General features: G+C 38.4%; 2 protein-coding genes across 9 annotated transcripts in view; one reads left to right on the forward strand and one right to left on the reverse strand.

Annotated features, from left to right (window-relative positions):
• Nucleotides 1-14539, reverse strand: part of GLMN (glomulin, FKBP associated protein) — a 22677-nt gene extending 8138 nt beyond the window's left edge. The window contains exons 1-14 of one of the 2 annotated variants that reach the window (XM_080407110.1): nucleotides 14402-14539; nucleotides 12789-12860; nucleotides 12177-12302; nucleotides 10610-10729; nucleotides 9712-9820; nucleotides 8225-8471; nucleotides 7609-7708; nucleotides 3943-4130; nucleotides 3409-3462; nucleotides 2585-2615; nucleotides 2135-2224; nucleotides 1543-1584; nucleotides 1344-1417; nucleotides 936-1020 (exon numbers count right to left, since the gene is read on the reverse strand). In XM_080407110.1, the coding sequence (XP_080263236.1) occupies nucleotides 936-1020; nucleotides 1344-1417; nucleotides 1543-1584; nucleotides 2135-2224; nucleotides 2585-2615; nucleotides 3409-3462; nucleotides 3943-4130; nucleotides 7609-7708; nucleotides 8225-8471; nucleotides 9712-9820; nucleotides 10610-10729; nucleotides 12177-12302; nucleotides 12789-12854 (1332 nt within the window). In that variant the 5' untranslated portion in view covers nucleotides 12855-12860; nucleotides 14402-14539. The remainder of the gene's footprint in view (nucleotides 1-935; nucleotides 1021-1343; nucleotides 1418-1542; nucleotides 1585-2134; nucleotides 2225-2584; nucleotides 2616-3408; nucleotides 3463-3942; nucleotides 4131-7608; nucleotides 7709-8224; nucleotides 8472-9711; nucleotides 9821-10609; nucleotides 10730-12176; nucleotides 12303-12788; nucleotides 12861-14401) is intronic. The other variant, XM_080407109.1, reaches the window with a different exon arrangement.
• Nucleotides 14540-14562: 23 nt separating this feature from the next.
• RPAP2 (RNA polymerase II associated protein 2) overlaps nucleotides 14563-15871 on the forward strand; it is a 63169-nt gene continuing 61860 nt past the window's right edge. For all 7 annotated transcript variants that reach the window (XM_080407086.1, XM_080407087.1, XM_080407088.1 and 4 more), the window contains exons 1-2: nucleotides 14563-14645; nucleotides 15526-15571. In XM_080407086.1, the coding sequence (XP_080263212.1) occupies nucleotides 14588-14645; nucleotides 15526-15571 (104 nt within the window). In that variant the 5' untranslated portion in view covers nucleotides 14563-14587. The remainder of the gene's footprint in view (nucleotides 14646-15525; nucleotides 15572-15871) is intronic.

Raw genomic sequence — 15871 nt, forward strand, 5'->3', positions numbered from 1 at the left:
ATTTTAAAATTATTTATCTTTTTGACAGCCAGGGCACTACACAGAAGAAAAGTTTTTCAGAGAATTCTGCAGCTGCATAGTCAAAAATTAATTAGTAATGAAATTTCAGAATATACTTTTACCTATTCAATTTTAGTGCAAGCCCCTTTTGGAACAGTTTTCATGTTATCATCTTCACCCCTGCTGATTCAATATACAGGACAGACTACGATCTCGTAAGTAGTAATTCACTGGTTTTTAATATAATTATGCTAGCATAAAACATGCATAGATTTACTATATTGTCCTATTTGACAAAAGACAGTATCCTTGAGAATCAAATGTGGTTTAGAAAAAGCCCTATGCAATTTTTAGGGCGGGGGGGATAATTGAGTAATTAATTTTTAATTAATTTTTCCAACTTCCTGGTATAAATGATTATAAAATGTGGGATTTAAATGGCTTTGATCTAGCTCAATGCTTTCTGATGAATTTAATGTTTGTGAAGCACTTTAATATAATGCTGTCATCATAAAAACCAAGAAAAATCAAGAACTCTCTCTGGATTGTAGCACTTGAATTACACTCAAGAAATGAGGAACTGTGAGGATGAAACAAAATACCGAGTAGTTCCTCTGTAAGAAAGCAGCACATATATTTTCAAGCACAGAAAAGGTAATAGTAACTTCTTAAATAAATACAGTAAGATTGTGCGATTTAAAAATACAATTGTAGAACTATAATGTAAAAATACAATTGTAGAACTATAATGTAAAAATACATATGCAGAAAAAAGCCAAAATAGTGTTTTTAATTACATACTTTCCCAACTTTATGTATCTTTTCAAAAAGTATTTTTTTAATGCATCACTGAAAGCTTAAGCTGTACATATTTTCTCAATATAATGCCGACAGAATTTTGAGACAGCAACTTCTTTTTTAGTGGTAAGTCTCACCGTTAACGCTAAGTGAATCTGATCTTTTATATTTTTGATAATGTATCCTTCCACACCAGCATGGTTACTTGTCTTCAGTAAACACCTTCAGACAAAAAAAAAAAAAAAAAAAGTTATTATCTCTTCAAAGCTGCCTATACAGTTAGCTTAAAACTTAAATGACATTATGGTCTTATTCACTACGTAGGACTTCACCACAGAAAAGGAAGATGACTATGTAACCTTAAACACTAACTTATATAAGGCAGCAGATTTTGTGAGGCAATTAAAATTCATTATTTATTGGAAAATTAACGTAGTAACATTAATGTGGTTTAGCAGATAGAAACTTTCAGAAATCATTGTATCTACGCAATTAAGTTGTAGTAAGGCTGACATTACACAATCTACAGTAATTTGAATGCACACCTGAATAATGTGTATTTTCCTTCTGCGTCAAACTTGTCTATGAACAACTGCAAAATATTTAAACTCTTCTTTCTCTAAATTAAAAAAAAAAAAGATGTTATCAGATTAATTCTTTTCTCTATTGATTCTGTGTTCTAATAATTCTCTATTAATTAAATAAATTCAGCACTTCACTGATTCTGTAGGTCAGATTACATACCAGATGCTCTATGGGACAAAGTGTCATAACTTTCACCAAATCCTGCAGTTGGACAAAGAAAACATAATTTCTAATTATATACAGATTATTACATTATACCATCTAACTAAAATCTACCCAAGACATTATAAAAAACAAACAACAAAATCCCAAACAAACAACAAAATCCCAAAACCCACAGCCCACAAAACCACGCCTACGAGAAGACTCTCATCAGCGAAATTCACGTTAGCTTCAGTGGTTGACATCCCAGGGCTGCTACATAAGAATACTGTTCTCATACTTTTGGGTCCAAGTAAGAATGTAGTCAAGTAGCAGATTTGCAAGAGACAAAATCAAGCAAGCACCAGCTTTCAGCTAAGTTCACTGCCCACCTGCCTCAGTGGCCTGTACATGTGCTAAATATATTTTAATTATCACTGAAAATTCATGCTGTAGCAGGTAGAAAAGACAATAAATTCCTTACAAAAAAAGACACTGAGATTTTCAATTTAATGACAGAAGTGTATGAAGGTTCAGTAGTATGTCCTCTCAAACACTAGATATTATTTATATCAAGCTTTACAGACTTCTATACATTGCTTCTTATTACCTGAGGTACGTCAATAAAATCTCTGAATTCTAAATACTTATGGAGAAGGCTATTATCTTCCATTCTCAATAAAGAGCTCTCAAACAGATCCTGCAGGTGGGGAAAAAAACAGCTGCCAACATTTTGCTCATATATAAGACATTAATCTACACGCTTAACATTTCATGGCTAAAACCGCCTTCGCTATAAATGCTCATTCTGATATCCAAAGTTCCTAGGAACTACAAATGTAAGTGATAATGGTAATTTAAACATTTATGCATGTTTGTAAAGCTCAAAAAATATAAGCATTTGTAAAACTGAAGAATACCTAATTAAGCCTCAAAATATTTCTAAAACTATTATTTGAACTATCATTTGTACCTTTCTTAGAAGGGGAAACTGAAGTTTTACCATTACTTAGATTAGAAAAAATAAACATTCTAACACTGAAAATTGTATTAAACTTACAAGTCCTTTAGATAACATAGATTCTTCTGTTCTAGGAAAAAAAAAGAAACATTATCAAATTTAAGTTAAATGAAAAGACACTGTTGATATTTCAGAAGAAATATTAGAACAGAGATCAGAAAAAACTTGTCCCTCAAAAACTTTCATTCTATTTTCTAAATATAGTATCTTCATTATTGTTCTCAAAGATTTTTAAAATAAACTGGCTGATGAAAATTAGACTCCTCTCTTCAGGGTCAAAAATTACTTTTCCCCTCAGTATTTATAAATGCTCAAAAGCAGCAACTCATATCTCACAGGTATCAAGACACTGATTAACAAAGAAAATGAAAACTTTCCCAGATGATTCCATTTGCATAGTTCTACAAGCCTAAGAAAAACGTAGCAGATCCTAAACTGAAGAGACCATAAAGTTTTGCTTAAACTTTACCAGGAAATGGCAAGCAGTCATAAAGGTAAACTTCCCTTCTACAGCAGTGCTAGAAACTGATTGCGTATCACACTAGAATACATTCAAATAAGTACTAAGTGTCACAGAAGTAAATATACGCTCCAATTATTCTGCATGTGTTTAAAAGACCTTAATTTTTAATTTTCAGGCTTTCTAAGTTCCTAAAAATGGTATCATAATACAAGCTGAAAACAATAAATAAATGTTTTAGACCTCTTAGTGAAAGAATTCATCTTGTTGTGGAACTTGGCCCTTTAACTCTCAGGTTTAGAAACTTCCTCTGAATTTATCTGGTACTTGCAAAATTTGATTTTATGAAATACTATAAAAGGTCACATCTACTATCTAGAACTCCAAATACCATAAACCCTACCTTTTCAGTAGCACTTCAACATGCATCATATTACACTGCAGAAGGTATGATGGACTAAAAGAGAAAAATCAGGTTTACATTAAACTACATAAGCCATATACATTTGAACATAATATATTTGACTGGATTAGTCTTTTTTGAAACATTTATTAAAATAAAAATTAATAGTTTTTAAATAGACACAAAATAGTAAGTCAAATTGCTGTTAGTAACTCTTACATGGAAACTGTCCGTAAATACACAATTGAAAATTTAATACATGGTAAATTTTTAGCATGTGACTAATCCTACCAGTTTCTTCAAAAGGACAGCTCACCTAGAATTAAACTGTAATAAAGCAGTCTGCAGGACTGGAGTATATTCTTATGTATATAATATAAGCTACATAAAATAAAAATCCATAAAGATTAACACAAAATACATACTAGTGAAATACACAGTTTTCATTCATATCTATTCACAAAAAGTTTTCTTCTGCTCAGAATGAATATTCAACATACAGACTTACAGTAAGTGAGGAAATCTAGTTCTTACCTAAATACCATTGGAAAGCAATCAATACCAAAATGCTGAACAAACATCAGATATGACAGACATGCCAAAGAATCTGCAGAATTCTTTTGCTCTATGTCCGCAAACTCCTGATTCTCCCAGTGTGGACTTTTGCCTTTACGATGTAAAAACAGTAACGGTATCAATTCTCTTACATTCCACAAAATGTCCTAAAAAAGACAGACAGGTTGCTTACAGTTTCCTTTAAAAGAACTGTTTACCAATTAAGTTTCAAAGCTTTAACTGTTTTTACAGTAAATTCTCTTACATACCGTAAGTATAAATTACTATAAATATTTGTTGAGTATTTATGATATATACACATACACAAAAAAGACCCTGCAGGAAAAATAACTACTGTCAGAAGAACGTTACTAAGATAGCAAAGTCAAGCACTCAAAAGTTAGCAAGAGACAAATAAAATCACGCTGCAAACCCCTAATTCAGCTCCCCTTTCCACAATGCCATGAATAATGATGGCTTCATGATGACATTGTACTACAGGACCCCTGTGTTTTTCAGATCACAGAATACTCAGAATTTTGTTTTCTGCTTGCTAATCAATATGCAACGCAGTGTTTATCTGCTAATGGCAAGCCCTGCTTTGAAGTTAGAATCACCCTGTATGGCCTTTCTTTCCAGTGATGCACAGCACAGTGACAGCTGAGTACTCCACTAATACCAGCGTGCTTTCGCATCCACCCCTCCAACCTTCATGTGGATTAGGAGGTAGTGTAACTCCTATTGTATGTATTATGAAGAAGCAGCAAGATCAAGGTTAACTCATTATTCCAGGGTTGTCCAAACTGAATATCCGGGATTTCACATTTTGGAAAATTAGGATTACACGAGATGTCATATAGTCAAAGCACGACTTTACTGACCTTAGCTGCAGCTCTCATTACCCAATTCCACAAACAGCAGAAGTGGATTTCTTGAGAAAATGAAGAAAAGTTAATTCATAGTTAGCATAAAAACCCACAGGTTCAGACTCTTGCCAACAGGAGAGGCAGGATAAAAAGGCATTTTTTCAGAACACCCTTCAACTATCTTAACCATGAGATCACCTTCTGGTAAACTCTGCCTCCTTCACTGCACACCCTGAAAGTCCTAAACTAGATGAAGTAAAGGTCTCAGAGAAAAAATTCTCTTTCATTGCACAGTCCCTGGCTGATCCACACAGCAGTTCCATCCTATGCTGACACATGCTATGGAAAAAATGGATGTCATCCTGATAGAAAACCTAGTTATTGTTGAAAAACAACCAAAAGTTTTGCTAACTGCTTAATGTGCTTCACTTTGCAGTCTTAACATTTGGATATAGAATTTTGTGTGCAAAAATGCTTAGTTTTTAAACACAAATTTGAGAAGAAACAGTTGTATTGCATGGCAACTTCCAGACTTCCTCTGCATCCACGCACATTTGCACATATATTTATGTGTGCTTTCCGCATCCCAGCTGGCTCCCAGTCTTCCTTTTGAAACACCATTTTCATGTGCCATTCCCTACCCCAAAATGACAGCCAGGCCCAGTCTCTCTGTTCTTCTAGGACTAATTCCTCCACTATATCATATAAAAAGCTGTCTTTCTTAGTTCACAGTTCCCAGCCATCTCAGCCATGTTTCTCTGACAGCTGGATTTCCTTAGTCCCTCAGCCAGCTTCACCTGCTCCTCTACCTTCTCTGTAACCTCCGTTTCCCTCTCACATAGCTCCATATATTCTTTGACTTCTGTATTTCTGTATTTGACTTGTGAATTTTTCTCCTCTAACCAGGGATAACAAGGTAGAATAAATTCCAAAGCTCAAACTTGACTCTGTTCTTTCATACAGTTGACATTAACAGGAGAAAAAAGTGTATCTGTAGTTAAGAAAACAACTTGCAGAAAAGCATTGTAATGGCCAGTTATCAAAACCAGAACTGTATTTTTGTAAACAGTAAAAATATTAAGAATCATTTAATAATCATTTAATGCTCAGTTCTCCTACACTTCTAAAAAGGTCAGCTTGTTTTGTAAGAGTTGAAGACAAACAGCTGCAATCTACATACAAATGAACTGTTACTGTGTGTTCAGCATTACCCAACTAGTGGCGCATTGGCCATCCTGAGGGAAGACTCCATTTAACACTGAGAATATTTTCCACTCTTACATCTCATTACAAGAACTACCAGAGTGCTTCTGAACAAACTGTTAAGAAATAACCCAAAAAATAATGGTTATCAAGAAGGTTCCTTGACTTTATCAGCCCAACAAAAATAACTGCGTAAGCACGCATTTGAAAATTAGAGATAATCGGTATTTACAAATATTTTACATTTGGTGTACTGGGTCTGGCTGGCATGGAGTTTCTTCACAGCTGTCTGTATGGCACTGTGTTTTAGATTTGTGATCGAAAACGTTGACAACACCCAAGTGTTTCAGCTATTGCTGAACAGTGCTTGCACAGCATCAAGACCTTCTGCTTCTTACTCCGTCCCTCAGCAAGCAGGCAGAAGGCAGGTGAGAAGCTGGGAGGGGACACAGCTGGGACAGCTGACCCAAACTGAGGAAAGAGATATTCCATACCATATAACATCATGTTCAGCAACAAATGGAGGGGGGACAACACAGGCAGAGCTGGTATTTTTCAGATTAACTGCTGTTCAGAGACTGGCTGGGCATCAATCTGCTGATAGGAGGTGGTGAGTGACTGCTATTGCATCACTTGGGGTTTTTTGTCCTTCACTTTTTCAATTGCCTTTTTCTCAACCCACGATGTTTTTCTTGTTTTTCCCTTTTCAGACTCTCTTCCTCATTCTGCTGGGAGGGGGCCTAAGTGAGTGACTAGGCTGGGGTTTAGCTGCCAGCTGGGGTCATGCCACTACATTTGACTATGTGCAGGAGACGACATACTCTTTACCACATTCAAAACATGAACAAAGCACAGCTCCGCTTGCCCTAACTTTATTAATCACATCTAGTCCTGTTACTGAAAACATACACATTCTGTGTTCCAACATATGCTTGGACCGTACCTGACTATATCCTTGTAAGACTTGATTTTGCTGCAAATTTAAATAAAATTATCTATACCCACAAGAATCTTGCTTTAATAAAACATAGCTGTGATGTAAAACGTTCAAAACCAGAGTAACCGCATTGGTAGCAGAGAATGGACATGTTCCCAATGAACTTCCAGCTACAGCAGCAGCAGCAGTCAAGCATCAATTTATATTCTTTAATAATCAGCTGGTACTGCACTAAGCATATTAGAGATTTCTCTCTGTGCAACATCCGGATTAAAGGTAACGTGGATTTTACCTTGACATTAACACTGCAGCAAAGCCTATCCTTCAAATATTCTAATAAATTCATATAACATGAAGAAAAAGAAGTAGTTACAGCCAAGTAGCAGCTGCTGGTTCAGAGAACAGTCCCAAGTGGTTTATCAAAGGAGCAACACTGTGTCTGCAAGATTTGTAATATCCAGAGATGGGACCTGAAACTGTTTCAGACCTTTATCTACCTGCATTATCTTACAAGTAAGCCCAGTAAGTCATCCCACTAACCAATAACAGAAGCAAAATGAGCTCTAGAACTAATTACAGGTAATTCTGAACTAGACCACTGGTTTTGCAAACACTGTAATTAATTTTGACTGCACTTACTATAATTTCAGTTGCAAAATGCCGCAAGGGGTGTTCTTCAATGCCTTCAAGTTGTTCAAGCTGAGCTGTCAATAATGGGTATTTCAGGCTTTTCATACAGCTGAAATAAAGAGGTGAAACTAAATCACCAATACAGTCACAAATACAGACTATAATAGTGTCATTGATAACCAAGAATGAAGTCTATACTCATATTAGGTGCTACCATTCATGATATTCCAAGGATATAAAATACCCAAAACCAAAACCCCAATATCTGCTGTAAAAGCATTCTTTAGACTTCACTTCCAGAATTTGGTTATCCTCACTGTTGTAAATGCGAGAAGCAGAGGAATACCAAATCAGCTTCACAGCACAGATTAATATTTGTTCAACATTTCCCTGTCCTAAAAAAACAAACCCCACAACATTATTTTTACCTTTCTTCTCTTACTTCATAAATATGTAAAGCATATTTAGGGTTTTTTTTCCTTTTTCAAAATATCACATTAGTTAATATAAGTTGGCAGCATTATAAAACACTAGTAAGATGATTTATTTACTGCCTATGTAATAAATGCCTACTGTTCATTTTGTTAAGTTATAGGAATACATTACACAGACATAAAATGCTCACAATTTTAATAATTCTTCTTTCAGCTCCATGTCATTGTATTCCGATGACTCTTCCATGTTTTTAACAACTTCATTCACGAAAGGTTTAGCAAAGTGCACCACTGCATTACAACATTGACAGAGACCAAGTTTATCTTCTTGTATTTGTTGTTTTGTGTAAGGTACAGGTAAGGGAGTAAGCTGATTCATAATCATGGCCAAAGATAAACCCACTGAGTAGGCCTTCTTGTTCTGAAGTTTCAAAAGCACTGGGGAAAGAAGGAGGAAAAAAAGTCACCAGAAAATAAAAAAAGAGAGAGACTATTGAGATGTTCAGTTATTACTAAGTAGAGGAAAAGGTGAAGAAAAACAGTATGAATACGTAAGAAAGCCTTTAGTTTCAGGGAAGGAGAGGGACTGATACCTGAAATCACATGAGCAAATCCAGCAAAACTAAACATCATCAACTAGTTTAATATGCTGTAGTTAAGATGACCTTATATTTGAGAAAGACAGATATTAAAGCAGTCATGCATTTCAACACATTCTTCCTTTCTCTGTAGCACCATGACGAGCACTGAAAAAAATAAATACATCTTTCTAGAACTAGCCTGAGTGAAATAATACTCGTTTACCTGACCTGGAAAACTCATTTATTGTTTGACTCCTGTGCTTGGCAAAACCAGAGACAACAGCCCAACCTTTCTGCTGATATCTGACTCTGCTTGAAGCAGCTTAGGACTGTTCTACATTCCATGGCAAAATCAACAGAGGGGTTCCCAAACTGAGGAAGCAGCCCAAGTGGCTCTCCACTTAAGCTGCACTCGGTGCAGGCTAACTGTAGATTCACTATCCAAAAAACCCACATGCTTCTAACTACCAAAATGCTTCACTTGTTAAATTAAAACATAATTCAATATCAAATCTCAGTGATTGCTATAATCAGACTTAAACTTGAAACACAACACTTTATTTCATCTCCCATACCAAAACAGAAACTACTACTTGTTACCTACTTAATGGGTGTCCAAACCCAACATTTTTAGTTTTTATATGTAAGCCAGAAGAACGCTTCCCTCTCACCAATCAAATATTTCAACCTGCTTCAATCTGCAATAAAAGCTTTTACACTATGAAAATATGAAAGTATATTTTATAAGTTAAATAATGAATATTTTCACAAATCCATGTAATTCTCTGTTTCTGTTAACAGTGTGAATGGTTTACACCTTTAAATATAAATGTCACAGGACAATATTATTGTAAATGATGAAAAATAGCTGAATATTGCTATTTCAACTGATGCTATGAATCCTACCTAAAATCTTTCTCTAACAGGCCAATATAAGTATGAAAGTTGTACCCCATGTTATTTTGCAGAATATAATAGATTGTAAAGCCTGTCAGGACAGACATATCCTGAAACTATCCCAGCAAAGGCTAAACAAAATTGATAAATAAATGAGAAAATAGTTTAATTTAGAAATCACATTAAAAACTATATCTTACCTGTCTGCAAAGGCTGAAGCAGTAACATCACAGTCTGGCACACTTGTTCTCCAGAGGTCTGTTCAATCTGCTCAAGTAAACCCAAAAAAAGCTCCTTCGGATTGCATAGCTGCAAAAGAGAAACAATGTATATTTTTTAATAACCATGGTCATAAGCTACAAATTCATCACAAGCAAGCTACAATACAGAAGTTCTTGAATGTCAGGAAAGCAGGTCTGAACATCCTAAATAATCTTTAATAAAACAAATATGAAACAGTAAGTACTTCCCTACAAGTCATGTCTTCTGTAGCGTATACATTTTCATATAAGCTGAAAACATACAATAACAAATAATGACACTAAACTGGATTTCTGTGGTCTATAAAAAGCCTCAGAGTACCTTAGCAAACTAATCCTTAGATGTAGAGAGAAAAGAAAAACTTCAGTGTGAAATTAACTCAAGCTGTAGAGTTTGCTTTTAAATACATGAATGAAAGGGAACTAGTTTTCTACAGATTAAAACTTTTTTCCCCTACTACTCCATCAGAATTATCAGGTAATCATACTGTATCTGCAGTAGCCAAGAGATGGTATTGCTGTGGCTGCTCTGATTACAGCAGCTGGCTCTCAAAAACATCATCAGTTCTCTCTGCCTTTTTCTTCTGGGTAATGCTATATCTCTTTGTTTTGCCCAATTACTATTTTCACAAGATTTGTAACAGGTTAATTACTTCTGAGAATGCTAAGCCTACGTCTACTTCAGATGAAACTGGTCTGTGCATTTAAAAGTTACAGGAAATGGACAGAAAAACCCAGAAGCAGTCATGCCTTGTTTTCTTTGGAAATCAGGGGGAAAATTAGGACCTCTCCCTTCCCTACAATTATTGTATTATAACCATGTATTTAAAAAACATACCTGTGCCAACTGATCTAGTATCTTCAGGCAGTGTTCTCGCTTATCATCTTCCTGTTTATACATGAAAATACATCTAACAAGAGGAGAGATGAGATTCCAACCCATATTCTTGATGATAACCTAAAACCCAGATTTTCAGAGAATAAACCAAAACTGGACATCTTCAAAACCCACAGAGATTGTATATATGAAGGTCAAAAAAGACAACATATCAATGTCCTGCTTGTAACCAACACCATGTCACTGAAATTTTAACAACTATTACCATGAAGTTCTATATTTGACATACATTGTATTCTCTACCATACCTATAAACAGCAGCATATTTTGTATAGTTTTCATCAGTGTATTAACTCTAACATTTCAATATATATTTCTAAGAATTTATATGACAATACATTTAAAACAGGACCAAGTAGGGGAGTTTTGCTGAAAGAAAGAATGCTTAAGACAAATTATTTTTAACTTGAGGGGATCGAGATCTTCAGTTGTTACTCCAAACTCAAAAAATTCAAAACCAGACTGTGAACCCCATGTAACATTGCCAAAACATTCCATCCTTCACTTTCTTTCTCAACTTCCTATTTATCTGTGTATAATTTAGTATATTCTCCCAGCTCCCCTAAACGCCCGCAGACATTAGCATCTCTTACATCAGTATCAGCTTAGTTGGCTCCTACACTTCTGGCCAACATTATAATATCCATCTGTGGCGGATATAATAGCAAGTAACTAACATTATTACATCCACTGTGGTGGATAAGACAGCAGCACCCACCAATTACTTGCTTGTTCTCCTCTCCCAGTGGGGTGGGGGAGAGGATCAGAAGAGCAGAACAGAGAATAATTCATGGATTGAGGTAAGGACAATTCAGTAAGTGAAGGACAAAGGAGAGTGGAGGGGTGGAAGAGGAGGGAATAATGCAAATCAACTCCCACCCAGCCATCTCCGAGCAACAGCTACTTTTGAATAGGTCCCCATGCCCATGTGTTTTTATTGCTAAGCATGATGTTTTATGGTATGGAATATCTCTTTCATCAGTTCAGGTCAGCTATTCCAGCTGTGTCCCCTCCCAACTTCCCTGCTTACTGAGGGAGCAGAGTGAGAAACAGAGAAGGCCTTAACACTGTACAAGCACTGATCAGCAATAGCTGAAACACTGGCGTGTCATCAACACTGTTTTGGTCACAAATCTAAACCGCAGCACCATACAGGCAGCCACGAAGAAAATCAGCTCCATGCCAGTCAGACCCAGCACACCATCTGAAATCCCATTCTGTTAAAGAGGGACATTGTCACCTTCTCTTAATTATGCTTTTGTCCTCTCTTTTCCTTTTGCTTAACTCACTGGAAAACAGTTATTAATGATTTTGTTAAGATTACCATGACTTGGTTTCTGTGACCTACCTAAGTTACACAAGAATGTGCACTTAACACAGAGCAACTTAATAACTATCCTTATGTACAGCCTTGCTCCACAGTGAAGTAGCTTTCCCTTGTTAATAAGCAGTTTTATCTATTTAATGGTGTCAGTGAACAACTTGTGTAGTGCAAACTTAAACTCACCTTATTTTTTTCATTTTGAATTATTTCTAATAACTGAGCTGCGTACCCATCTTCTAAACATTTCTGACCTGCTACTTGAAACAGATTAAAATCTTCTCCTTTGAAATCAATTTCTTCCAGAATTTGCTAGAAAGAAAATATGCCTGTTTAACTCCATAGTTACAAAAGGCAAATAAAAAATAAGAAAATCCAAGCTTTCATTTCAAAATTAAATGTAGCATCACTGTAGCTCATCTTTTTTTATATAGCTCTTTCACATATTAAAAAAGCTACCAAGAGCTAACACAGAAAACAAAGCAGTATTTGAATAGCACCTTCTAACTACAATATGTTGTTTGAAAGAACTATTTTCTAAAATAACCTGCTAAGGTTTTGTTCCTTCAGACAGGCACTTTTAAGTACAAGAACATTTATTTCTCCAAGAAGCAGAAGTTATCAAGCATCTTGAGATACGCACCACAGACAGGTCAGTGAAACAAGCGGTCCAATGAGAAGTTCTGCTAACAACTGTCTGGTGTCTTGGCATCATTTTACTTTTAATTATAATATATGAAGCAAAATGCACACTGTCTACACTCATGACTTCTATGGAAAAAAACCAAAACTACTTACACATCTTTGTATTATGGCTTGAAGTTCATCGACTGCCATTATAGTTTGACTTTGTTCTTCTGGCATTGAAAACTATTATAAATTAAAGAGTGCAGTATTAAGTAAAAACAGAGACTGAAAAGTAATCACATTATCAAAAAAAAAATGTCCGTAAAGGAATGAGAACAACCTAAACAGACAGATATTATGAAGAGTACATGATAAAAAAACCTGGAAGAATGCATTTTTAAGAAGTGTACACTGTATTAGTCTATTTCCCATATTTGTAGGAAATGGTATTACTGGCAGAAAAAAACCCCTGTATTCTATGTATAGGGAAGCAATTTTTCAAGTAGTATCAGATTGATCTTAAGAAGTCAGGAGGCCTCAGGTTATACATAAGCACATACATTGAAAACCTCAGCTAATGCAGAGCAAGTGTGGGCTCACTGCATACCAAGTGCAGGTGCCCATGATATAAATTTTCTGCGACTATTCCCAGCGGAGGAGGTCCTGCTCAGCCAAGACCAGAACACTCTTAACCTGACGCCTGGGATGTGCACAGCTGACCCAACCACCACACCAGTTTATACCAACAGTCCAGTCACAACTACACTGGCAGTATTATTTATTTCTTTCTAGTGTCTAGGCTGGGCTACTTCAGTGGCCTTTTACCTCTATCATTTTACAACTTTGCTGCTAAACACAATTAAGTTAAACATCTGACTAATGTTAAGTACATAAAAAGTTTTACATAGTCAGGACCACGAATTACAAATGAAATCAAGCTTGGTTATCCCATGTGATATTTCAGAGCAGCAGTCACAATCTTTATAGCCATGTACCTAAATCTAGTTATACGGCCACAATGAGCGTCAGTTACCTCTACAAATGGATAATTAGCTAACTGTTCATCAAAACACCCAAGTTCCATACTTAGACATCTCAGTGTAATTTCCTCTTACATTTGATCTCAGCTACATCAAACACCCAGATAACTAGGCTACCTGGATTTTTACAAAAAACAGGTAACTCGCAGAAGTTTTAAAAAAAATTTATGTGTGAATTTTATTATTCAAAGCACAAACAAATCACCTTCTGCTCTCAACAGCCTAATTTAACATTTTTATGTCTCTGCAACCTCTCGGCACATCTGGCCTGTCCTTTTAATTTGATTATCACATACCTTATTACCACACATTGTGCTATTTGAGCTCTTTATTTTACAGAACGTTAGCAATCCTCCCAGAACAATTTAAATATACTACTGAATTCTAATATTCTTGCATTTGCAGCAGGCAGTAACTTTACGATGTACTTACAGCCCTGCAACAAGCCCTGAGCGCTCACCGTGCTGATCCAGGGATTTACCAGCCAAGCTCACAGACGGTCTCAGGCCTTGATACTTAACCTGGTTTCTAAATAAATCTTTTCAGACGCTTCAGCGGCAAGCGGATAGCACCTGAACCGTAAGAAACTTTCTACTACTAACCGTCACCGAGCTCCCGTCCCTCTCACGAACCGCACCTCAGCCCTTAGCTCAGCAGGATACGACCAGGCCGGCACACAGGTGCCGCCAACGCGCGCCTCGACCACTCGGCTGCGTTACGACACCCCACGCCCGCCCCCCTCACCTCAGCGGCGGCCGGCGGAGCCGCGCTGCAGCCACTCCAGCGCCGCTCGGCTGCGCCCCACCGCGCCACAGGGCCGCGCCGCCGCTGCCCCCCGCTCCTAGCCCGGGCCACGTCCCGCCGGCGGCGGCGGCTCCGGCTCCGCCTCCCGGGTGAGAGGTCAGAGGGCGGGAGCGGGCAGCCGCCGGCATGGCGGGCAGGAAGCCGCCGGGCGGCGCGCAGGGGAGGCTCGGCCGGCGGCACGCAGGTAGGCTTCAGCCTGTGCGTGCCGGCCCTCCCGCCCGGCGCGTTGGGCTCTTCCTGTGCCCGTAGGCCGGCGCGGCGGACTCGCCCAACTCGCGGTACCGGGAGGTGGGGGAGCGGCGGGATGGCCGCGGTCGGCGGCGCGGGCAGGCAGCCGCGATCTCGGTGGGCCGCGGCCGGTCTGGCTGCGTAGTCGGGGCTGGCGAGTGGCGGCTGCCGGCGGTGGGCCTGCCCAGGCGGGGCCCTGCCCAGGCGGGGCCCGGGCAGCGAGTGCCCCCACTGTCCCCTCAGGCCGGCGGGGGCTGCGCCCCTGGTTTGTGCAGCGCCGGCAGCCTCAGGGTCCGTTACTTTCCCTCCTTGTTGCCCTTGTCTGCAGGGGGCAGCTGCCCGGCCCCCCCCGTCGGTGGGCGGTAGGAGCGCTGGGGCAGCCCGCGGGGGCGGCGGTGGGGGTGGCGGCGGCGGGCCGGGCCCAGGCCGGGGCAGGCCGCAGCGGTGGAGCTGAGGGAAGGGGCAGCGTGTGCCCGTGCTGGGTGTGGGGGTGAAGCCGGTGCAAAGCCAGGGTGAGTGCGGCGCGGCGCAGAATTATTGCCGGAGTTATTTTTCCTTTAGCTTTCTGACCGTACAGAGCGTGGTGGAGGAGGACGTGGAGGGAGCTGGGCCTGTCTGTCCTCACACTTAGAAAAAGTGTGTCTGACTAGCTGCTGAATGTTGACTAGCTTACTGAAGTTGCACTCTGCCACCAAAAGCAAGTTTCTAAGCAGTTCTCTTGATTATGCTTACAGTTTAGTGGTTTTCATATTTTTCAGGTTCCAATATTTTCCCCTATTGAAGGAAGAAAGTACACTAATGTCTATATTTCTGCATTTGTGTATTTATATTTTTAGGGAATAAACTTTCAGCTGCTCTGAAGAATGAAGATGCTGCTCAAAGGTACAATTTCTGACGTAACAATATGTGGCATTCCTGTTGTTTGGCCTCACGTTGAAATCGCATTCTCTGCCTTGTGTGGTTTTTTGCCTTCTCTAGCAACATCATACAGACTTGTCTGGCGTGATGCTATGTAACTTCTAACAGCGTGCACATATGTGCATTGTTTAATATGCGGACAGTTTACAAATCTAACCTCCATAGTTGTATTTCCTTAGCTGTAGTGCTTGCTTTTTGCCATCTTAACTTCTTTGCATACCTGCCATTTTTCTTTATTCACTTGAAAAACCAAACTTGAGAGGA

The sequence above is a fragment of the Falco punctatus genome (assembly GCF_963210335.1).
Source record: "Falco punctatus genome assembly, chromosome: 11".
NCBI lineage: Eukaryota > Metazoa > Chordata > Aves > Falconiformes > Falconidae > Falco > Falco punctatus.